The 24,955-nt window shown below is 35.8% G+C and overlaps 3 protein-coding genes across 5 annotated transcripts; 2 read left to right on the forward strand and 1 right to left on the reverse strand.

The window, feature by feature from the left end:
* Positions 1-237: 237 nt before the first annotated feature.
* Positions 238-8,495, reverse strand: lamp2 (lysosomal-associated membrane protein 2). 3 transcript variants are annotated; one of them, XM_059521525.1, is made up of 6 exons: positions 8,308-8,494; positions 6,304-6,683; positions 6,047-6,184; positions 5,488-5,542; positions 4,941-5,111; positions 238-1,362 (listed from the first exon to the last, which is right to left on the reverse strand). In XM_059521525.1, exons 1-6 carry the CDS (start codon positions 8,351-8,353, stop codon positions 1,220-1,222), a joined length of 933 nt encoding a protein of 310 aa, XP_059377508.1. In that variant the 5' UTR covers positions 8,354-8,494; the 3' UTR covers positions 238-1,219. The 3 variants fall into 3 exon arrangements, with proteins under 3 accessions (XP_059377508.1, XP_059377507.1, XP_059377509.1); XM_059521524.1 differs by lacking the exon at positions 238-1,362 and adding an exon at positions 1,510-1,789 and having other exon boundaries at positions 8,308-8,495; XM_059521526.1 differs by lacking the exon at positions 238-1,362 and adding an exon at positions 3,856-4,147 and having other exon boundaries at positions 8,308-8,493.
* Positions 8,496-9,504: 1,009 nt separating this feature from the next.
* cul4b (cullin 4B) lies at positions 9,505-20,376 on the forward strand. Its single transcript, XM_059521523.1, has 20 exons — positions 9,505-10,409; positions 12,706-12,821; positions 12,906-13,009; positions 13,339-13,408; positions 13,559-13,632; positions 13,756-13,918; positions 14,657-14,746; positions 15,060-15,142; positions 15,234-15,301; positions 15,392-15,510; positions 15,586-15,778; positions 15,902-16,006; positions 16,100-16,210; positions 16,324-16,409; positions 16,506-16,613; positions 16,711-16,824; positions 17,011-17,116; positions 17,738-17,910; positions 17,985-18,137; positions 19,205-20,376. Exons 1-20 carry the CDS (start codon positions 9,947-9,949, stop codon positions 19,298-19,300), a joined length of 2,595 nt encoding a protein of 864 aa, XP_059377506.1. The 5' UTR covers positions 9,505-9,946; the 3' UTR covers positions 19,301-20,376.
* An 812-nt stretch (positions 20,377-21,188) lies between these two features.
* Positions 21,189-23,968, forward strand: mcts1 (MCTS1 re-initiation and release factor). The gene is made up of 6 exons (XM_059522329.1): positions 21,189-21,309; positions 21,834-21,986; positions 22,079-22,176; positions 22,331-22,464; positions 22,921-22,988; positions 23,735-23,968. Exons 1-6 carry the CDS (start codon positions 21,299-21,301, stop codon positions 23,814-23,816), a joined length of 546 nt encoding a protein of 181 aa, XP_059378312.1. The 5' UTR covers positions 21,189-21,298; the 3' UTR covers positions 23,817-23,968.
* Positions 23,969-24,955: the final 987 nt, after the last annotated feature.

Here is a 24,955-nt window from a genome sequence, read left to right on the forward strand (position 1 = left end):
CTGCAGTTGCTTAACGCCACAGGTCTAATGTGAAATCAGCACTGTACTGAGATTCTCAAAAAGAGGCCAGGGCAAGAGAACAAAGAGAGACGAAGACTACTGTACAAAAAATAAAATAAAAGCCATTTTATTGATTTTTTTTTTTCTTTCCACTTTCTTCCCACTACCAACAGATTAAGGTCCTATAGAGAAGGAACAAAGAAACATAACTAAAAGGCACACTATAGTACAACAATATATTCTGTGTTTAACAGCTAAATCCTTTGGGGGTTTTTAAGAAAAATAAAATTGTACACAAATGGACTGGTTCGGACACATTAGTGTTTTCATTATGCAAAGCAGAAAAGACAGAAAAGACACAGGAACTTGTAGCTTTGGTCTTAGAAATGGTGTATTTTGTACATTGTATTCATTTGTCCAGAGAAATGACAAACTAAATCCACAAACCCCATGTACTAATAGGCCTTTTATAACACTTCCAACATTCCCTGAGAGGGACCATATGAAATTAACTAAAGCATGATCTACAAAATATTCATATTCAGTGCTGCTCACAAAAAAAAAATTGTGTCCCTTTATAATACAATGTGCTTAGTGCAATAGTGTGACTTATCATAAGATATGCCGATTAAGAAAATGCACCAGGATACTTTTCACCCCTAGTTTAGGCAAGAACTGATTCACGACAACACAATTACAGAACTAATTGAGCATTTACCTTCAATGGTTAATGAACTCAAAAGATTCTTAATTCTAAAACTGCATCATTCAGTCATAATGACAGTTCACATGAATATAAGTCACAGCATTCAGAACTGAGCATCCATAGAGCATAATTTTTTTCCCCATGCGTTTAACATACAGTGCAATGCCAGTAGATTTTTACAGCCTGTGCTTACACGAAACAAGTGATTCATGCCGGCTGACATTGCTTCAAGAGTGATCAAGCTGAAATATGCCACATCATTCATAAAATGTTTAAATCATACACAGGAAATTATTAGAGCACAGAGATATAATTATGTAGTAATGCTATAACGGTGCAATCAAATGTGTAAGAAATAGGGGTCATCAGCGGTTAGTGCTGGCAGATGAGGAGGGTCGAGCAACTTGCAGAGCAAAAGAGGAAGCCAACAGGACCGGAAGAGAGAGGAGGAGCAAGTATAAATGGTAAAAGGACAAGCCGGGTTTAGAGGCAAGATAGTAGCAGCTTGGGTTGTTATACGGACTGGTAACCAGTGTGACTCTTCCGCCGGCCAATCAGGTAAGAGATAAGCACTAGGATGATAAGGAAGCTGAGAGCCACGCCCACAGCAATGGGTACAAGAAAACTCAAATCAGAATCCAGAAAGCATTCCTCCGCTGGGAGAAAGGGAGAAAGAAAGGGAGGGTGAGTGATTATGGAAAGAACATAGTAGTGTTACACACTCCAAAGATTTTGTTAATCACAACAGGACTCACAATTCAGTCAGATCGATGCAGAATAAGCATTGTATTTTGTCCCATACAATAAAATATTTGAAATGAGACTTGTTTCAAAAGAATTTGTGCACACATAAATTGAAATGATTAGATTCATGAAATACTGCTAGATTAGCCAGAATTTGCATGGACGCATTCATATTCTCAGATTAATATTACGAATCAAATTGCTCATAGCCAGAGGTCTGACTTCTCTTTCTTCCGATCACATAGGCCAGTAAGACAATAATAATGAGGACAGCCAGGGCAACTCCCACCGCTATAGGAACAATGAAGTTATCAGGCTCATCTGCGACGCAATCCTCAGCTGAAAATAAAAAGAATGAATGAGGGGAAAAACAAACAAGAAGAAACAGCAAGAATGTGTCAAACTGCAGTTGAAACCTATATGAAACAAAATTCTTTAACATTTGAATGACAGTTTTTGACTGAAAGATGGCCCACACTGATTTTAGTGTTATATACAATCGTCTTTCTCCTTTTATTGCATCTAAAAGCCCATTAAAACAAAGCTATTCCATTGCAAAACAAAACAACCATATCTCATGAAACACATTAAATATTTAGAGCAGTCAGATAAGGAATCCCTTTTCACAAGTCTGCAAGCAGAAAACGGTCACACAGGTATGTTCAAAAAAAAAAAAAAAAAAGTAAAATGAATCCATCTTTATTTTACAAGTTATTTATGAAACTGATTGAATGGCAAGCAAAAGTAACTGCATTAAGCGAGGCACAAAATTACCAGTGACCAGTTTTAAAGGTTTAATTTGTCCTGGCTATAGTAAAAACAAACATTTACAAAAGAGTCTGAGTGGGTGCTGCATAGACTAAATTAGAATAGTGCATAACGTGAAAAATTCACTGGAAAATGAAAAGGGAGGGGAAAAAAAAAAAAAGAATCTGTGAAACCTAGACAGCCATAATGTGTGATAAGAACATAAATACAAAGAACTTATTCTGAAAAGGATCAGCAACTGAAAACACAATTCATGTCTAATTAAAAAAAAAAAAAAAAAAAAAAAAAAATCTACAGCCACTACCAAAGATTATTCAAACAGGTGCAAAACGTCATCTTGCAGCATACAATTTATCTTTCAGGCTAGAATAGATGTAAATAATTCAAAATTGTGAAGAGTAGCTGCTTTATAATTAATCGTCCCTTTTCAAACCCCAATAAAGGGTAACCAAACATTACCAAAACTATTTGTGACCATGGACCACAAAACCAGTCTTAAGTGTACATTTTTTTTTCCCTAAATTGATAAAGCTGAATAAATAAGCTTTCCATTGATGTATGGTTTATAAGGATCAGACAATATTTGTCTGAGATACAACTATGTGGAAATTTGGAATATGAGTGCAAAAAAAGAAAATCAAAATACTGAGAATAATCACCTTTAAAGTGGTCAAATAAATTCTTAGCAATGCATATTACTTATCAAAATTAAGTTTTACTATATTTACGGTATGAAATTTACTACATATCTTCATGAAACATGATCTTTATGTAATATCGGAATGGTCTTTGGCATAAAAGAAAAATCTATAATTTTGACCCATAAAATGTTTTTTTGGCTATTGCTAAAAACATACCCCACCGACTTAAGACTGCTTTTGTGGTCCAGGGTCATATTTTGTAACAGCATTTAAATGCCAGTTAGCATTTCTTTGTATTATGCTTTACTAAGTGTCACAAGAAAAAAAAAAAAAAAAAAAATTCTATTACAATGGTCTGCATTTTTAAAATACTTGTCACGTAGTTTACACATTCAAGCATTTGTTTTCCTGTTCTAGAATTTCAAATGTTTGAACGGGACGTCCAGCATGTTTGGATTCTGCTCTGAATATAGGACAACCAAATTGATGCAAAACCACCTGATTTTAATAAATGTTAGCTGTCCAGTCACTATAGTGCAGAGTACCAACTTGCTTATGGAACTTCTTTTAACATTTAACCCAAATGCTGCAAGACAGGTGACTATAAAGCAGTTTCAGTTTAAAGCTGTGGACACAGTAATGATAGATTTGATGGGCACAAATTAAAATGAGCTAAATTAATGGCAAATTGAAGAACAAAACAATTAAAAGGAATGTCTAAGAGAAGCAAGTGCATGGTCTGATATGGAGCGATTAAATTTTAAATTGGCCACAACCCATGATACTATTGTTCTTACATATTCTCAACCAAATACCAAGGTACTGTAACTGTAAATGGAGCTTTAAGTCAAAACCCAAAGAGACCATGCACTTACTTCACAAAACAATTTTGTGATGCACTCACAAACTTAGTTCACAATAGGAAGCTCTGGTCCTGGTCCACTATATCTTTAGATTTTCAATGTTGCAGTGAAAATCTGCCGGTGGATTAATAGACCACACTAGGACAAAACATTTTTGAAACTCCCGTGGCCATGAGCCAATTGCCAATTGAGATTGCACAAAAACCCACAATATTTACCATGGTCCAGGAACAGGCTTTAGTGTCCCTTAAAACACCCAGGATTTGATTCTGTGATTTAGTTGCATTACAGTGTTTGATATCCAACATAGGTCCTTTGTCGACCAATCACGTATGCAATCACAACAATGAAAATCAAACCAGCCAGAGCGGCACCAACAATGATTGGGATTAAGAGGCTGGTGTCATCCATTGAACATTCATGAGCTGCAGACAAAGAGAACATGAATAAATGTAAAATGAAGCTGCTACACCATTGCAGACATTCTCAACACACTTCACAAACTTAATAAAATCACAGATTGTTAATCTGGTAAAACAGAGTTAATTCTATGGGACTTTATGGATTTATTTATCTTTGTTAACATTAGTTAATAAAAAGACAACCGATTAATCTTAGCTTATATTAGCTCAGGACCATTAGATGAAATTTGCTGAAATTAACATTAAAATAATAAATGCTTTAGAAGTATTTTTCATTGCAAGTTTGTCTCAAATAAAGTGGTTATACTTACGTTAACAAATGTCACTTTATTGTGAAGTGTTGCCAAGAATCATCATGTTCTTACCTCACATTTAAGACTTAAGACATTTAAAACTCATATTCAGCTATCAGGACCAATTTGGCAGGACATTTTTAGACTGCCATTAATCCTTCTGTGTCATCATATAATTTATGCATATTCATCTTCTTACTTCAAGTGAACTTGGTGTAGCAAGTCACATCTGATATAATCACAGGAAACCATGGCCTTATCAGATTTAGATGCATGAGAGCAGTACCCAAGCTTCAAAATTAACCCTAATAAGTACTGGAAAGCAGAGTGGCTTTTCACACCTCTCTGAAAAGCACTGCTTATTGAGCAGTAGTGCGAGTAGAAAAGTAGCTGATGAAGTACATCACTAAAGGACAAAGTCCAGTTATAGATAAGCTGTATAATTACCTCTAAAGAGGTCATTATCACAGCTTTATTCTTGAGAATCACAAACAAATATATACCTGTGTTAAATTTGTTGTTCTGGACTGCGAAGGGCTGCACCTGTAGCTCGAACGTGTTGATGGTAAGCTTGTCAGTGATGTTGTAACTCTGCTCTTTGTTGCACATGTAGGAGCTTCCGACAGATGCCTCCCATAGAGACAAATTATTATTGGAGGCATTGAACACATTTCCTGTTGAGGTGATAATCAGAAGACAGGACATAATTACATGATAAGAGATGAGACACCCCATTAGGAATACATAATATATTGGTACCATACTGTCTTGACATTTAGAGTACCTTAAAATCTAACATTCACTTACTGTTAATGTAAAACAACCACCATTTAATACGGTTAAGTGTAATCTTTAGCAAACCTCAAAATTAATATTTTTTAAATATTGTGATGCCTACATTCACTTGATTTTTTTTCTTATATAAACATTTAGCAATAATATAGAATTTTGTTACTGCCTTGTTATTGTCTTGGGATGAAAATAATGAGAATAAAAAGATTTCAGGCATTTCATTTTCACCTTTTTTTTTTTACATTAAAAATCCCTTACCATTTGCAAGATTAACAGAGAGCATCAAAGCATGTAGACGGAACTTCTGTGAAACCTGTAAGAACAAACAGTCAGATGCAACCTGATATCACGAAAAAAAGTCATTATTTTATGAACTGACAGTTTCATGAAAATGTACAAAAACAGAAAAAGAAAAAAAACGAACAAGCATGATGGACCAATGCCAACCCATCGACCTTAATCAGGTTAGATGCCATACTTAGTCCTACAAAGACATGCACTGTATAAAGTTCCTAGATCATTTAATTTCCACAACTTTTAAGTCTGTTTTAAGGAGATTTTGTCTACATTTTTTCAGCTTAATCAGTGTGTTGTTAAACTAGAGTACAATCCACTGAACTAAGGTCCATTCTTAAACCTAACCCTAAGCTGGGCATAAACATTTCTTACAAGAGAGATACAATGCATTAAACTTGACAACATTAATGATTTACCAATAGATTGCACAAAAAAAAAGACCAACCCAGAACATTTACCACCTCTTTACCTCAATGGACTTAATCCACTGAATATTTGACCCTTTTCTTTAAAGACTTACATTTGTGAAGACCAAATGAACTGTGATTTCTTCTGACTTCAGCACAAGGGAAGAGTCACTGCCACCACTTCCACAGGTTCCATTCACTTCTGTTACATTAGGACTCGGGTCAAGATTAAGAGTCTGGAAGCTGGCATTCTAAACAACAAGAACATAATAAAAGAGTAGCAGTGGCAATAGCTTATCACAAGAAATTTGTAGTGAAATCAAACAACTTTCAATTCCTGCATTCCTCTGTACAGACCTTTCGTACCTACCTCACTTATTTTGAAACTGAACTGAAGACCCATCTTTGCCAAAAGACAGAATGTGACATTGTCTGACTTGACATTGTAGTTTCCAACAGTTGGGTTGGGGACAGGAGATGATGTCGGAGGAGGAGTTGGGGCTGTAGTAGCATTAGTTTGTGCGGTAGTTGGTGCTTCTGTGGTGGAATTTGTGGTGTTGTGATGTGGAGTAGTTGGCGCTTCCGTGGTGGAATTTGTGGTGTTGTGATGTGGAGTAGTTGGAGGCTCTGTAGTTGAATTAGTTGTGTTGTGATGTGTGGTTGCAAATGCCGTAGTCACAGCTGAAGTGTGTTTGGAGGTGGTTGGAGAAGGTATTGATGAAGTCACCAGATCATCAGCATGCACAATACCTAGACAATGTGGAAGCATAATGTTATTTCCTCATATTCATTAAATAAAAAGGGTAAAGACAAGTCGGACACATCACAGCCTTTCAACCACCTCTATTAGGAAGGAAATAAAAACAGCAACCCAAGCACATTCCAGTACCTTCCTTCCTGAATAAATAGAAAGCAAACTAACACTCAAAATATATCTTTTTTTTTTTTTTGTCTAAGACCTAACTGATTAAGGCTGGAACACACCAGCTTTTCAAATTGCAATCAGGAGTTGATGCTAGTTGCCAAAAGTCAAAGCCAGACAACAAATTTTAGGCATTCAGAGTTGACAGATTTCACAGAAAATCACATACTGTGTGATGGGCACAGACTCGAATTTTTTTTTTTTTTGCTTCAAACTATGATTCCATCCAGTCAGAGGTTAAACATGTTTGATATTTTGGGCCAATTATAGAACTCATGTTGTTCTCATTTAACATGCATCTCTTAACAGCAAGGCACATGTTTCTGCTTGAGTTTGCGGAGTTCAGAATGACTTGAAAGTCTGGTAGTGTGATCCTAAATCATTTGGTGTACAACGCCCAGTTTTTCCTTTGTAACCATTTGCAAAGTCATCAAGAGTATGCTGTTGTGTTTAAAAACTATTCAGACTTTAAGTGCTGTGTAAAGTACACCAGCCTTTAGAAAATCACAGTGAGTGACTGTCCCCTGTCCTGTGGTTTGATGAAATCATTAACCTGGTGCTTCACACACAAACCCATCACATGATAATGAATAAGTGTGGGTGAGAAAAGAAGAAGAAACACTGAACAAGCTCTTCAGGATCACATGCCCTTGAAGTTGAATGTGTCAAGTGAGGGAAATCAATGGCATTACTTCCATTTTTCGCTGAAAATATAATTTTATTAAAATGTCAAAGTGAGTGTTTGAAAACACAGAACGTCAGTCTGTCTCAACACCCATTAAAAAGCGTTATAACCACTGATCTATAATATAGATATATATAGACCAGTGGTTATAACCAATATGAGATTTTCACACACTGCAGTTAATACATCTGCACACAATATACTGGCTTTATTACAGCTTGAATCACACCGGTTGTGTCTGAAAATCAAGTGAACTACTAAACCAGACAGCATTTTTGGACATTAAAACTTCAAATTTTGCACCAATTATTGCCAAGTACGTTAGTTTGAGAAACGGCCAGAGTTTTTTAATCTTTAATTTTACTATATTATACACTATATTGAACACCCCGTAAACATATTTCAGCCGAAGTTGTTTTACATTTTAATTCGCTAACAATCTAGCAGGCAAATTAGTCCGTCTATTAACGGTAATACACAAGTCATCTATTAAAACGAATTTAAGTAATTTATTGATCACTCCTGAATTGTATAAAAGTGTTTAAAACAATGAAAGGACGGTAAATATTTATCCCACAAGCCGACAGTCTCTCTGATTATCTAACGCTCTTCTACTGGCGTAGATTAGAATTCACGCTAATGCTAATGCTAACAGGCTCTCGCGCTCCTGTTGGGCCTGCGATAACCTCCCCAAAATAAACTTAATATCGGTTTCTGTAATGTGACACAGTCTGAAATAAAACCCTTAACGACACAATCGTACGTACCGCTCAGTAGAATAAAGAGCAGGGTCACACAACCGCGGACAGCCATCGCGACGGGTGTCTAATTCTGAGCTCGCCGACGGTGAATGAGTGAGACCCGGTTTAGCAGCAGCTCAAACCATAGACAGTAAAAGAGGCTCTAACTCATATAACATCACGTCATGTGACACGAGCTCCTCCTGCACGAGCATTAGTTCACGAGCACTCTTCATTCACCAAACCTGCGTGTGAGTAAATCAGCTACAAAAATGTTCATTCCTGTTTCAGAGCGCAATAAATAAGCAGACGACTGGTCTAGTAAATTAAAACATACAGACTAAAAACCTTTGCTATGAAAAGATTTAAGGTTTTAAAGTTGTATTTATTTTAAAGTATATTTCCTAATTAAAATGAATACTTTTAATCCCATACATTCTTAACTTGCTACAAAAAATTTGGAAGAACACAGACTGCAAGAAAGCAGGTTTGACGAATCAGTGGTCAAGAAAGAGTTTTAACTGAACAGTCTTGATGCTCAAGCTGTGAACAGTACAATTATTAATATTAATTTGCTCCGTTTTCTATTTTAATTAACTTGCACTTTAACCTCCAATGCGTTTGAGACTAAAAACATACTTCTCATACTTAAATACATTAAATGTAACAAACCTTTACTTAAGTAATATTCTAAACGGTGACTTTATTAGCTTCTGGTAAAATATCTATAATAGTGTAGATTTCAAGTTCTTTATCCACAACCGGGAATCTGTGTGAGATGGTTATAGTTGTAGTCAAATTGACCCTAATTGGATTCAATACAAAAATCAGACATAATAATAATAATAATAAAATCTGTTGAAAACAGCTAAACCTTATTGTTATACAGCACATTATACACATTTTCTAGCAAAATTAAAACATTTTTTAATTCTCAAAACAAATTAAATGGCATAAAATGCAGTTTACATACAAAATCAAACCATAAATGAAATTGTTTTTAGTTAACTATTAAATTAATTAAAACCCATTTGACATCCTGCCCCATTAAATGTGACAACTGGCCTTGACCAGACATTTATGGATAATATAATAAAACCTATTAGTAAAAATAAACATGATAAAATTGGCTTGCGCTTTATGTGCTGTCGTCGCCCCCTGGCGGAGGCTCGGGAACGTCAGGCCTTACTTAAAGCGCGAGGCTTTACTAAAGCGCCTCAACAGCAGCTGCGCAACGGTTGGAAGTACTTCCGGTGGGTCATCGTCGCATCTTAGAAAAGTTATTATTTCCCCGCCGACTTTTCCTCAAACCAAATATACCAGTGTATTTACCGAGCGGAAAGACAGCGTCAGGCAGAATGCTTTAACGCAGACAGTTCTCATTAAAAAGCAGTTTGTGATCTAACGGACTTTGTGCAGCGCGCCAGAGTGTGCTCGAGCGAGAGGAAGCAGTATTCAACCATCTTTCCTCTGCTGGCAATAACAAGAACAGAGAAGGGTCCAAGTGGGGCTGCACTTCTCATTTTTTTTCCTCTTTCCCCTCTTAATTCTTATTCGGAGCCGCGAGGTTGCACTTTCCCCGACCGAGACCGAGGAATAGAAAGCGTCCACTCACCGGGATCGTAGCATTAGTAGATTAGCGATTTGATTTGGTATTTCTTTTTTCATGTTTCCAACAGGTTTACCTTCCCCTAATCCCCCACCGCCAGCCCAAGAGCCCAGACCGGCAGCTTCTGATGTTCACAACGACAGTAACGTTAGCTTAACGGCTTCTAAGAAGAGGAAAACTAACAGCTCCGAGAAGGAAGACATTGATTCAATATCTTCGTCTCCTAAAGCCATTTGTAATTCCTCCTCCACAACGTCCAGCTCTTCCAGTCCACTGCAGCAGCAGCAGCACATCCAGAAGAAGTTGAGGTTCGAGGACCCGCTGGATTTGATCGGACTGGATGTGAAGATGGCCGAGGAGTCATGTAACTCTGCAGAATCTTGTTCCAAGGCGAGAAATGTGTTCCTGTCTGGAGGTGTCGGGCATCATGCTAACGGACTGACCAAGTCTGGGGGCTCCGCCACCTTTTCCAACAACAAACCCGGTGCTGCGAAGAAACTTGTTATCAAGAACTTTAAAGGTAGGTGAATAGTCTGAGTTCGCCTTCGTCTTGTCTGTAAACATATTGTGCTGTGTCTCAAAACTTCGCGAGCTGCCAGCCTATGCAGCATTTTTGGCTAAACGCACCTGCGATGTTCAGAAATGATGCGTAGCATCTAAAACAGTAGGAAACAACTCCTGTAACCGTCTTAGAAAAGGAAAAGTGCTTCTGTCAGGGTGTTGAGACCAGCTTTTTATATATACACACACTTATATATATAGACTTTATTATTTAACTGGCGTTTATTTCTTTAAGGAACTTCCATTACGTAAGCAAAATCAAAAGAAAAACACAATGAATTGAGATTAATTGAAACACTCAATAGTTTGTTTTTACCTTCATCCTTTTCTTTGTGTTATAATTTTGTATTTAATTAGTTTTTTAATGTGTGCGTGTGTATATACGGTCATGGCCAAAAGTTTTGGCAGTGACAAAAATTGTGTTTTGCAAAGTTTGCTGCTTAAGCTGTTCTGGTGTTCATTCACATTGTTTTATTTAGATTATTGTGTAGGGTGATCAGATACATTTTAAATAATTGCTAAAAGCTTCATTGGCCAAAAAAAAAGAAGAAAAAATTTTTTTTTGATCCTGACACAAAATGTGTACAATCATTGTGTTCTTGTTAGCAATGGTTACTTCCAAAGAAACACATGCAGCCATCATCACTTTGCATTAAAATGGCCTCACATGCAAGGAAAGTGCAACAAAGAATATTGCACCTGAAAGAACCATTTATTGGAACATCAATAACCTCAAGGAGAGAGGTTTGAGTCCGACTGCAGTGAAGAAGTCTTTAGGACGTCCCAGAGTGACAAGCGAGTGCCAGGACCGTCTTCTCCTGAGGAGTCAGCTACAGAATTGTGTCTCCAGCAGTGCAGAGCTTGTTCAGGAACAGCAGCAGGTTGGTGCGAGAGCATCTGCAGCACCGTGACGCCAAGACTTTTGGACAATGGTCTGGTGTCAAGACGGGCAACAAAGAAGCCACTTCTCTCCAAGAAAAACATCAAGCACATACTGAAATTCTTCAGGAAGTACAAGGATTGGACAATAGCAGACTAATGCAAAGTTGTTTTCTCTGATCAAGCTCCCTTCCGACTGCTTGGGACAGCTGGAAAATTGATTGTTCGGAGAAGAAAATGTAACATACTGAAAAAATGTTATAGACCATCCCTGTGTGGGGTTGCTTTTCAAACAAGGGAGTGGGCTCTTTTTTTATTCTGCCCAAAAACACTGCCATGAATAAAGAATGGTATCAAAACGTCCTGCAAGAGTGACTTCTTCCAACTGCATTTTTCAGTATGATGGAGCACCATGTCTCAAAGCAAAAGTGATAAAGAAGTGGCTCGAATATCATTGCATTGACATTTTGGATCCGTGGCCAGCAACTCCCCGGATCTCCATCTCATAGAGAACCTGTGGTCAGTCCTCAAAAGGTGAGTGGACAAGCAGAAGAACACAAATTATAATCAATTCTGAGAACTAATAAGGCAAGAATGGATCGTCATCAGTCAGGATTTGGCCCAGAAGCTAATATCCAGCATGCTGGAGCGGATTGCAGAGTTTATGAAGAACAAGGGTCAACAAATATTGACTCATTATTTTTTTTTGTGGGGGCAAAAAAAGTATTTAGAACTTATGATATGCTTATAATTGTTTTTCAGTATATTATAGAAACATGTTGTAAAATAATCTACAAATACTGAAGCAGCAAACTTTGCAAAACACAAAATGCATGTCACTGCCAAAACTTTTGGCCATGACATTTTAAAAGAAGTATTAAGGTGTTGTAGCAAACATACCAGCTTAATAATATTTCTTCTTTTAAACCATCAAAGTGCATGTTAACCCAGTTTACCCCATGATAATGTCCTTACTGTAATTTATCCATGCTACCTTTTTCTTAAACTCAAAATATTTTAATTAGTGATCAACATTATGCCACATTTTCATATGCATCTTTACATTTAGTCCTAGTAGCCATAATTGTAAAATTCTGCGTTATTTTGTGTATTTGAATGCATTAAAGTAAATCACTTTAGTAACTGCTGTATTAAAGAAAATACTGTGCTGTTGTCACCGGTGAGATCAGCTTTTTATCTGTATGAACTTGTATATATATTTTATGTAACGTGCATTTGTTTATGATGGCACATCACTTGTATAGACCATATCAAAACCTGACCTTCATTGAAACAGTAATCCTTTTTTATGTTTCTTACGCATCATAACTGTTTTTAAGTATCCTTTTTTTTCTTTTCTTTTAATGTTACATCAGAAAAGCCCAAATTACCGGAGAATTACACGAATGAGACCTGGCAGAAGCTGAAGGAGGCAGTAGAGGCCATACAGAACAGCACTTCAATAAAGTACAACCTAGAAGAGCTCTATCAGGTAGGTTTATGTAAATATTTGTTTTATCATTTAGTATTATTATACATGGAATCTAATGCTATTTATTCCCTTTTGTTTTTTCAGGCTGTTGAAAATTTGTGCTCCCATAAGATATCTGCCAAGCTCTATAAACAGCTCCGAGTGGTCTGTGAAGACCATATCAAGGCACAGATTGACCAGTTCAGAGAATATCCTTTTCCTTGCTATAAATTTTTATGCAGTTTCTTGCTGTTGAGAGCATGCATCTGGGCTCATCATGAAAATGTGTATTTATTTTTTTCATGAAGCGAAACGATGACCCATCAGACATGATAAAGTTATTAGAAAAACAATTTAGAAGTAAAAAAAAAAATATATATATATAGACTATTATTTTTTTTTAATCATGTATTTCTTAAAACATAAATGTATAAGGGAAAAATTTTCAGAAATTGAGAAGTTGAGTCACTGGCTATTAAATAGGGCTGTCTGCTTATCATAACTGTCATATGAAACCATTTCTTAACTCTTGCTCTACGGATGCCTTAGACAGTGTTCTGTTCCTCAAGAAAATAGACAAATGTTGGCAAGATCACTGCAGACAAATGGTTAGTGAAGTTATTCGACTCTAGACCTATTGTCTGTACATTTATTTCAAATAGGTTGTAAGTTGACCTTTTTATTAAATGTTCTTATATCTAGTTATTTACTTGTTTGCCAAAATGCTTTTAATACAAAAACACTGTCTTTTCTTCTAGATCATGATTAGGAGTATATTTTTGTTTTTGGATCGCACATATGTTTTACAAAATTCAATGCTGCCATCAATCTGGTATGTCTGCACTCTTTGCCGAAAGAATTTGTAAAGAGGCACTGTCACATTTGCTGTCTTTATTTACTACCATTGCTTTGCTGTTCACTGGTGATTAAAGATACACTTGTGTTCTGTCTTCAGGGACATGGGCTTGGAGTTGTTTCGTTTCTATATCATCAGCGACCTGAAGGTGCAGAGTAAGACGATCGATGGGATTCTGCTTCTTATTGAGAGAGAGCGGAGTGGAGAGGCTGTAGACCGCAGTCTTCTGAGGAGTCTTCTGAGCATGCTCTCAGATCTGCAGGTTAGCTCACCTGCTTTCTCAGTTGTACTCAAATCAACGTATCTGGGTTTATGTTGCATGTGGCATAACCATTTAATAATATTAATAATTTTGACTTGCTCCTCAGTTTTTTTTTTACTGTAAAAAACATGGTTACCATAAGCAATGTACTGGTGTTTCTTATTGCTTGCTTAAGTGGCATGTCTGTATAAAGTCAGTAAACCCAATAACATTCACATTACACAGAAAAGAATACAAAAGCATTTTTAACACTCCGGTTAGTTTAGCATGCATTTTTATATTTGTTAGAACTATATATATTTTTGTGAAAATAAAATTAGCTAATGCTGGAAAAAGTTTTTTGTTTTTTAATAATTATGAATATTTATGCACATTTAATAAAATGTGAGCATTATTGTCGGTATTCATAATTCATGTTTCTGCTTTTAAACTCGCAAATTACATGGCCCGTTTATCTCCATGGTAGTGTCTGTAATGTAGCAACTTATTATCTTAAACTGATGGATGAGTCTGAAATATTAAAGCATCAACATTATGCTACATCCTGTAATTTGCATCTTTACACTTAGTCTCAGTTGCAAAAGCTGTTTTTCTGCATTTATACATTAATGAAAGATTAAACAAAACCATGGCAAATCTTGTGAGGTCTTGATCCCTGATATCATTCAGCCCTTAAATTGTGTGGTCAAACCTGTTAGTATTGTTGTTGTAATCACACCTTTGTTCATTAAATGACAGATTTATCAGGATTCATTCGAAGATCGCTTTTTGGAGGAGACAAATCGACTTTATGCTGCAGAGGGCCAGAGACTCATGCAAGAAAGAGAGGTTAGTTTCACATCAGGGGAACAAAGTATTGGTTTTATTGTGATTCTGTGAGAAATAAATGATTGGCATTCCTCATTAAGTGGAAATTAGCTACAAGCTAGATTTGTATTTCTTTTAAATCTTTTAGTAAAGTGTCATCACCCCTAGTTTTTTTTTTTATTATTATTATTCACACCCCTACAAAGATATGCTGCTATTTTGTTTTTGTGGAACATAGAAATGAAAGAATCGTACTTTAAATTAGTTTTTTTTCTGTCTCATTTAGGATAGTAACATTTCAGTTATTTATTCTGAACAAATATTTTCTTTTCAGGTGCCAGAGTATCTCCATCATGTCAACAAACGTCTGGAAGAGGAGGCGGATAGAGTCATTACATACCTAGACCAGAGCACACAGTACGTATGCAGAGAATATATAATTTGCATTATTATAGTAGTATAGTTATTTAGTTATTTTAGCAAAAATATATATCTTTATTATTTGTAGAAAACGTCTCATTGCCAAAGTAGAAAATCAACTGCTTGGAGAACACCTCCCTGCAATACTTCAGAAAGGTATCGCCTTCTACAAATGAAGATGATTGATACTGTATTTGGTGTTCAAATGGTTAACCGTCAAGTGATCGTTTTCTTGCCACTCTGTAGGTTTGAATAACCTGCTGGATGAGAACCGTATTCAGGATCTGTCTCTACTGTACCAGCTCTTCAGTCGTGTGAAGGGAGGCGTGCAGGTGCTTCTCCAGCACTGGATCGAGTACATCAAGGTGTGCAGGGAACCCATCTAGATGACTGAAAAAAAACATCACTCAATATCACAAGTCTTGTTTGTTGTGTCTCAGGCCTTTGGAAGCACAATTGTCATCAACCCAGAGAAAGACAAGACAATGGTCCAGGAGCTTTTGGATTTCAAGGATAAAGTCGATCACATCATTGATGTGTGTTTCATGAGGAATGAGAAGTTTGTTAATGGGATGAAGGAGGCCTTTGAGACCTACATCAATAAACGGCCGAACAAACCTGCAGAGCTCATAGGTCAGTTAACAAATGTCGTTTTCCGAGCAATCTTCAGGGGTTTCTGTTTGATTGAGAGCTTGCAGCTGATGGGATCAAGACAAATATTAATATTCACTAATGTTGAGAATTTATGTGCTATAGCAAAACATGTGGATTCAAAGCTCCGTGCTGGGAACAAAGAAGCGACTGATGAGGAACTCGAGAAAATGTTGGACAAGATAATGATCATCTTCAGGTTCATTTATGGTAATACATTTAAACTTAATGCTCTGTTCCCAAAGACCTTCAATTATTAAACATCTGTCTAAGCTTCATAGACTTTCTCATCTCTCTTTTAAGGCAAAGATGTTTTTGAGGCCTTCTACAAGAAAGACTTGGCGAAGAGGTTACTAGTGGGAAAGAGTGCCTCTGTAGATGCTGAGAAATCAATGCTGTCAAAACTGAAGCATGGTAAATTATATTTCTACTTTTATGTTTGATTCTTAAAAAAATCGCATCCTCATTAACACAAATGCTTCGACAGACTGTGAAGTAAAAAATGGTGAATTGTGTTTTTCTTGTAGAATGTGGCGCTGCATTTACCAGTAAGTTGGAAGGAATGTTCAAAGACATGGAGCTGTCAAAAGATATTATGGTGCAGTTCAAACAGGTAATGAGAGCTTTTATTTTTATTGTCATTATTTACATTCTCTTATCTTGTCTAATTACATCTTTCAAATTTCTCTTCTTTGAATCTGCACCTCAGCACATGCAATGCCAAAATATTCCTGGGAACATTGAGTTGACGGTGAACATCCTCACTATGGGTTATTGGCCAACATATGTCCCCATGGAAGTACATCTGCCTCCAGAGGTCTGTTCTGATGAATATTGAGAGATGGGATGTTCCCTTGTCCTTTAACATGACATTAATAACCTTTTTATTTTTTTTAATACCCTTCACTCTCCAGATGGTAAGATTTCAAGAGATTTTCAAAACGTTTTACCTGGGCAAACACAGTGGACGGAAACTACAGTGGCAGTCGACGTTAGGACATTGCGTTTTAAAGGCAGAATTCAAAGAGGTAATGCATTTTTTTTAATTTTCTTTTGTAAAAAGCAATTGAGCTTGAATACCAGACTGTGTGTGTATATAATTCAATCAGAACGTTCTTTTCTAAAGGTTTCTCAGAAAAATGGAAATGGCTATATATATATGTTTGTGTGTGTATGTATGTATGTATAATATATATAATATTTTTTTTTCACAGGGCAAAAAAGAGCTGCAGGTTTCCCTGTTTCAGACGTTAGTCCTGCTGATGTTTAATGAAGCAGAGGAGTTCTCTCTGGAGGATATTAAATTGGCTACAGGCATTGGTATGGATACTTGTGACAAGCAAATGCATTGCAATTTATTCTTGCATTCAATGTTAAACCAGGGATTCTGCGGGTCCTAAAAAGTCCTTTGAAAATTAAGGCATTAAAAATTCTAAAATCATAAAAATATATGCCTAGAACAAGAACAATGGGATACGAAAACTTGAGTCCATTGGCAGATATCTGTTCTTGTTTTAGATGAATTCCACAGAAAACAAGAATTCTTACCCCATGCAATCTTGCTTCTCAAATAAATGTATCTTGATATGAGAATCTTTAGACATTTGCACGTGAAAACCAGACCAAGATGCAGGAAAACATCACTTCTTTGCAGTGTGATTAGAAGTACAGTAAAAGTGATGTGGAAGTGAAGTGAAAGCTGTATTTTTAAACTTTGAAGAGTTGCTAATACAGCTCGATGTTTGCTCCTTATACATTTATATTTAGAGAACATATTGACTTACTGTTCGCTTCAATTTAGTTCTTTAAAAACTCCTTAAATGTACCTTCATCAAACCTGCAGAAAGCCTGTAAACCTCACAGACTTTTACAAACTTCCAAAATGTTTAACAAATTTGACAAAAGAACCTCCAGTAAATTAAAATACGAATACATTCGCAGAGGACGGTGAGTTGAGGCGGACTCTGCAGTCACTGGCCTGTGGGAAGGCGCGTGTCCTTACCAAAACCCCAAAGAGTAAAGACGTGGAGGATGGAGACAAGTTCTCTTGTAATGATGATTTCAAACACAAACTCTTCAGGATTAAAATCAACCAGATCCAGATGAAAGAAACGGTACTGTCCCCGCACACACCTATCATTTGATTGCTGTTGTGTGAAAGTCTCATGCTCTTCGCTGTACATAACAGGTGGAGGAGCAAGCCAGCACTACAGAGAGAGTCTTCCAGGATCGTCAGTACCAAATCGATGCTGCAATTGTTCGAATCATGAAGATGAGGAAAACTCTCAGCCATAATCTTCTGGTGTCTGAGGTGTACAACCAACTTAAATTCCCAGTCAAGGTGAGGTCATGGTTGCCCAAACGTTTTGGTTTCACAGTTAATGGAGCTGTTTCACTGTGGATGTTGTGCTGCTAGACGGTGCACACACAACATAAAGGCCCAATCCCAATTCTATTTTATACCCCTCCGGCTTCCCTTTCCCCTTGTCCCTTGAAACAGAGTGTCAAGGGGTAGGGGAGAAAATATTCCCCTAAGGATTTGGACCCTACTACTATGCCTTCACACGTCATCATTTGTCGTCTAGCTCTTACAATACACACAAATACTGGTGTGCTGGTGTGCATTAGAGCCTTTAATTATTGTGAATTAATGAGCTGCTTACTGACACACACACAGACACACACATACACACATATCAGAAATCGCACAGCTCACACATCCAGGAGAAAATAAACTTGTCAAAACTGCCTCACAACTTTTATTAAATACAGTTTAAATACTGAATCGCTACATTATAATTTCCAGAGACGAGAGGATATAATCGCTGTTTTTAAGTAAAATCACTCTAATAAGATAAACGAACAGACGCGAATACACGCAACTTCCATTTTTCTTTCTCTCTCTCGCTCTCTCCTTCTCTCTCTCGAATAGGCAATATTTGAGAAAGTGGTTTAGCGATTTCTAAGTATTTAGGGGGATCATCATCAATGTCTACGGCAGTTATCGCCCTGATCAGACATGCATATACATGTCTGTAATGATATGACGTTAGCAAATATTAGCGATTTTTTTGCAAACATTTCTTTGCGTAACATGACCATTAATATGAACTCACAATTGAATGTAACAAAAAAAAAATATTACTTTTTGTTAAAATCTTTATTTATGCCAAAAAGCTTATTTATGTGTCTTTTTGTTCAAATTATGATCAAAGTCAAGGGATTTCTCATAGTCATTTAGATTTATTAAATTATTCACAATTAATGCATTATTTTCCCCCTCTAGTCTTAAGATTTCATATAATATGTACACAATGTCACTAAAATTGAGAATAAACCTAAGATTCACTGTGCTCACAGCAGAGAACATGTGCCATTGCGACTAAATTGTGTTTCATCTTTTTGCAGCCTGCTGATCTGAAGAAGAGGATAGAGTCACTTATTGACAGGGACTACATGGAAAGGGATAAGGACAATCCCAATCAATACAACTATGTGGCTTAGAGAGAGAGAGAGAGAATAAGAGGTATAAATGAGGGATGGCAGAAATGACAGGAGGAAGCTGTTCTCAGTGACGCTGTTTACTTCCCTTAGCACATGGAACCCCTTGTTCCGAGTTTTGTTCAATTTAACATCTTCACCCCAGTGACCAACAACTGAATCAGTTTTCTCTTCATGGCTTTGACAGGGTAGTATGATTTTGTATTTCTCTCAATTAGAAGAAAAGAAAATACAAAATGATTGGTTAAAATGCTTTTGAGAATTGGACACTCCCAAGCTTAAAAAGAAGGTATTTATTTTTCAGACTTTGTTCCATAGCTTTTGTTTGTTGTCTCTGATACGTGAATTATTATTTTTTTTGTCATCGTTTACTCATGCAAATATCACATAATATATTTATGTATTACCTGTGCAAAGAAAACCAACACCAGATTCACTGTATTTGACTCGTTTGTTCAGTCAGTGTCACATTGGGTACCAGTGTGTGAACATTGAAAACAGGTTTTCTCTTTGCCAATGTTTGTACAAAGAAAAGGAGATTCAGCTGATTGGTCACAAGCAGTTTATGTTCTGTGAATGATTTATTGATAAGTAGAACAATTGTGGCTGATTGGAAATTTCACAGTATGTGCCAACATTAGATAAAACCAAGCACTTGTTTTGTTTGTAGGAATGTTAACGCTGCTAAACACTAACTTGTACATCTTCCTCCTTTTCCCCTCCCTGCTTACATCATCTCACATTTCCTCCTCTTGTTTATTTTGTATATACATTTTACACACAACTTTGATGTTTGACACTTTCGACTACAAAAACTGCGTTCTTTCTCCGAAAACTCAGAACAAGCACAGCAGCACCATTTTATCATTCTAGTGTTTCCAAGTTTATATATCCCTTAAGTTCTGAATTAGACCCGTATACTGAGAAGCTCCTCTGTGTGGCATCACTGGATCGGTCTGTGGAGTTTTCGGCAGTGGTGTTTTGAGAAATCATACTTAAGTGGACATTCGTCCAAGTGTCTGGAAAAAGTATGCTCGTTTTTATTGCCTCAGAATAAACAACTGTATGTGTTTCCATGACCTTGTCCCTCTAATCAGTTTGTGTGATCTTCATTGAAAAATCTCGGATAAATTAAGTCTAGATAATGGGTGGGTGAATAGACCAAAGCATCCTTAGACATCATAAACTGGCAGTACATCATTATTTTCATAAAAAATACATTGAGCTTAAGTATTCTAACCAGTAACCATATAAAACTTGACGTTGTATTTTATATATATGTATATTTATGGTAGATATCAAAGTTGGCTCAGATTATTATACGATACTCTTTAAGCGTTTCTTTGTTTATGCACTGATTAAATTTTGAGGTTTAGTTTGCTTCCATTACATTTGCTTCCAGACTTGTGGGAAGGAAATTAATAATAAATATATATATATATATATATATATATATATATATATTTTTTTTTTTTTTTAAGCAGTTTTTTTCAATGTTTTTTTTCCTCATGCACTTTCCTCAATCTTCACTTAACTAGCTCTTCCATAAAACTTACTCCAATCTATATTCTGCCGTTTTTACTTTATCTATCTTCTGATCTGGATATGTACGCAAAATTGGTGCATATTTAAACATTTCTGGGAAAGGTGTAATGCAAAACAATTGTCTTAATATGCTGGGATTAGTTAAATTTTTTACTCACTTTGACTATCATTAGCGACTAAAGTTTTGTATTTGTTTTATGTATTGCAAAATACATAGCATCATTTTGTCATACTGTACGTCCATCCCTTGCCGTAAAAGATTTACCACTGTCGTAAACCGGAATCCACTGCGGTAGACGTGAAGCGTGGAGTCCGTTCATTACATCTACCCATAGACAGTAAAAGTCATCTACCGAATGTTTAGGTTTTTTTTTTTTGGTTCAGAAAACTTAACAGTTACGAGCTGTAAGATCACACAGATCGGAGGACAAGAGTGACGGATAACGACCTGCAAGGATGTTTAAAAAGTAAGCTTGAGCTGTTGTCAACCTTATAAATAGTAGCGAACATAACTTAGCATTGTTGCAGTAATGTATTGTTTCAGTAATCCAGTAGCTTTGGCTTCACAGTAGAAATAGAAGACATGTTGCATGCATACGCTTATCAGTTTATCTGCTATTGTAACTTAATATTTGCCCTTAATTCTGTATCGAGACAGCAACCTGTTTAGCTGCTCTGCTAACTTGATCTGTCAGCTGATTTCCATGGTTCATTAGAAATGATCCATCTGTATTTTTTTAATACTTAATTTTTGCTAAGATACTTCTTATATTTCTAACTTGAACAGATGATAAGCAAACTGCTAAAAAAAAAAGAATGAATATTTACATTTATTATAAAAACTGAACAACTGATGGTAATTGTCATATGAGACTTTTATATTAGACTAATTTCTTTCTTTTACCATAAAATTATAATATTACAGAGACTTCTACTCTGCAGGTATTAAACATTAAATAAGATAATTCCCTTTTTCTCTCTCTCTTAATAGATTTGATGAAAAGGAAAATGTTTCAAACTGTATTCAACTGAAGACATCTGTTATTAAGGGTATAAAGAATCAGCTGTTAGATCAGTTTCCCAACATCGATGATTGGCTCAACCAGATAATGCCCAAAAAGGACCCTGTCAAAATTGTGAGATGGTAAGAGTTCCACTATACTCAGTGCTTACTGATATGCAGAACTAAGAGGGTTACTTATTTTACATCTGAGGTGTGATATTTTATGTTTCCAGTCATGAGCATATTGAAATTCTTACGGTAAACGGAGAGCTACTCTTCTTCAGACAGAGAGAAGGACCCTTCTATCCCACCCTCAGACTTCTACACAAATGTAAGTCCGCTCTTATATACTTTAAATCAGTAGCAGTAAGATGTTTCTCTGCAGAAAAGATTGTCGGGTGCAAGAAGGGTACTTCTATTACTAAGTGAGACGACTTATTCCTTTGGTCAGACTAATGGCTGATACTCACGTGTCTGTTCTTCAGATCCCTTCATTCTGCCACACCAACAAGTAGATAAAGGAGCCATCAAATTTGTTCTGAGTGGAGCTAATATCATGTGCCCAGGCCTCACATCACCAGGAGCCAAACTCTACCCTGCTGCAACAGACACAGTAGTCGTATCTTTCCAACTGTAGTATTATATTAAATTTTTATATATATATATATATATATATATATATATATGTATGTTTTTTTTCCACTTGATGAATTAATCCTATTGATTCATTGTAAAGGAATAGTTCAATCCAAAAGTTGTCAATTCCAAAAAGGACATAAAAACACCCTTCATCTGTGATAATGTAATTATTATCAATTTTATATTATTTATATGATTATAGTTTGTGTTTTAAATGTATATTTTTAGTTTTCTATTTAACTTCAGTTTGTTTTAATAGTTATGTTCTGCACTTTCATTTTTGTTCAATATTTCTATTTAGCTTTCATTTATTTTTATTTCAGTTTTAGTCATTTTAGTGTTCCAACTTAAATTCATTTATTTCAGGTAGTTGCCAAAGCGGTTGACTGGTGTGTGTTGATTATCACAAGTTGTTGTCCTTAAGTATTTGTTTCAGGCCATAATGGCAGAAGGGAAGCAGCACGCGCTTTGTGTGGGAGTCATGAAGATGTCTGCAGATGACATGTAAGTGGTTTTATGCATTTCCTGCACTCTGAATAAAAAAACACAATAGAGTTTTTAGCTGTTTTAGTGTCTATAGTCTTGATTGTATGGAAGCCCGTTTCTGCCACTGAATAAAAAATAAAAAAGTTAATTCTGACTTTTTAGATCACAATTCTGACTTTTTTTTCTCAGAATTGCGAGATATAAACTTGCAATTGTGAGTTATAAAGTCACAATTGAAGAAAAAACTCAGAATTGCAATTCTGACTTTGTAACTTGCAATTCTAAGAAATAAAATCAGAGATAAAAAGTCGCAATTCTGACTTTTTTTTGCTCACTATTGCGAGTTCATATCTCGCCAATCTGACGTTCATTTTTTTCTCACTATTGTGAGTTCATATCTCGCCATTCTGACTTTCTTTTTTTCTCACTATTGCGAGTATTGCAACTTTATAACTTGCAATTTTGACTTTATAACTCGCAATTGCGAGTTAATATCAAATTTGCTATTCTGAGATAAAAGTCTCAATTACCTTCTTTTATTTTTTATTTATTGGCGGAAACGGCTTCCATACGATTGTGGTGTGAATAGATCATGAATACAAATTATTTTAGTTATTAGAAGAAATAATGAATGAAATCAATATAAATAAATAAGCATCAGTTTAAATCTGTGACTACAATTAATTGGTTATTGAAAACTAAAATATAAAAAAGAAAAGTGCATTTCATTTAAAAATATTTTCTTGTTTCACATCACTGAACAGAGGGAAAGTAAACAAGGGAATTGGAATCGAGAACGTTCACTATCTGAATGATGGACTTTGGCATATGAAGACGTATAAGTAATGACAGATGAGAGGATGTGCTGGAATCGTTTGGACCCCTTGTTACCAGGCTGCCCATCTACTGTTTACATGAATGGACTCAACTGTGTACCATGCCAAAAGCTTTGAAAGTGACCCTAATTTAATGCACAAATAAAACCTGCATTCAAGTCATCCAAACTGAAATGGTCTGTTGCTACAGTGAGAGCTGAATTGTGTCATGGCAGCTAAAGCCTGTTTAAACAAGAGTATAATTCTCAGTTGCCCAAGACAGAAATCATCTGGTATTTACTTAGATGAAATTACTTGCAAAAGATGAGTTATACAACACCTGTCATTATATACTATGTATCATATGCATCTCTAAACCATATGTTTTCATCATTTTTAATATTTTTGTTTGCACTAAAAGCAGTAAACTTACATTAATGACAATGAATCTCAAAGAATCCCATGTGGAGTTGTTGTTTCTTTTGCAAACACACATTTCTCTGTTGCTCTACTTCCACATCTTATTTATGGACATATGGAATACAAAAACCAAATGTTCATGTCCCAATAAATAAAGGGAGATTTGACTAATGTTACAGAAAGCTTATCTAACCGGATAAAGACAAACTCATCTCAGCACATAATGAAACTCAAATTAATTTTAAGGTAACTAATATAGGGAAACCAAAGTGATTTACAGTCGGTGCATTCAGATTGATCAGGTTGTGTATTATCTGGGAACCGAAACCAATAGTAGGGGGGTCTAAGTCTACCGTTATTTGATCCTCTTGTCATTTTCTTAGTTTATTTCTGATGCCAAAGTTTTAAGTCAAGTCAGGCTGGAAATGACCGCGAATATATAATGGCTTTATTTTGCATTCATAAACAGAAACTTATTATTATTTAAAAAAATTTGTCTTACACTGTATTTAATCCACATTAGAATTAGTTTCTACAATTATAAATATATTAAGCCTATATCATAAATCCATAACATTATAAAACTATAAATTCCTTCATTTTCCCCTTTTGAGAGTGAATTCTATTCTATGAAACTGTTGACGTCTTCTGCTAATTCACGTCTGCATGCTAGGTGAAGCCGACCAACAGTGCATTTTCCCTCAGTTATGTATCTCGTACATGGAGTTTACTGCTCAATATATAGCATTA

Source organism: Carassius carassius, chromosome 33, assembly GCF_963082965.1.
Source record: "Carassius carassius chromosome 33, fCarCar2.1, whole genome shotgun sequence".
In the NCBI taxonomy this organism is placed as follows: Eukaryota; Metazoa; Chordata; class Actinopteri; order Cypriniformes; family Cyprinidae; genus Carassius; species Carassius carassius.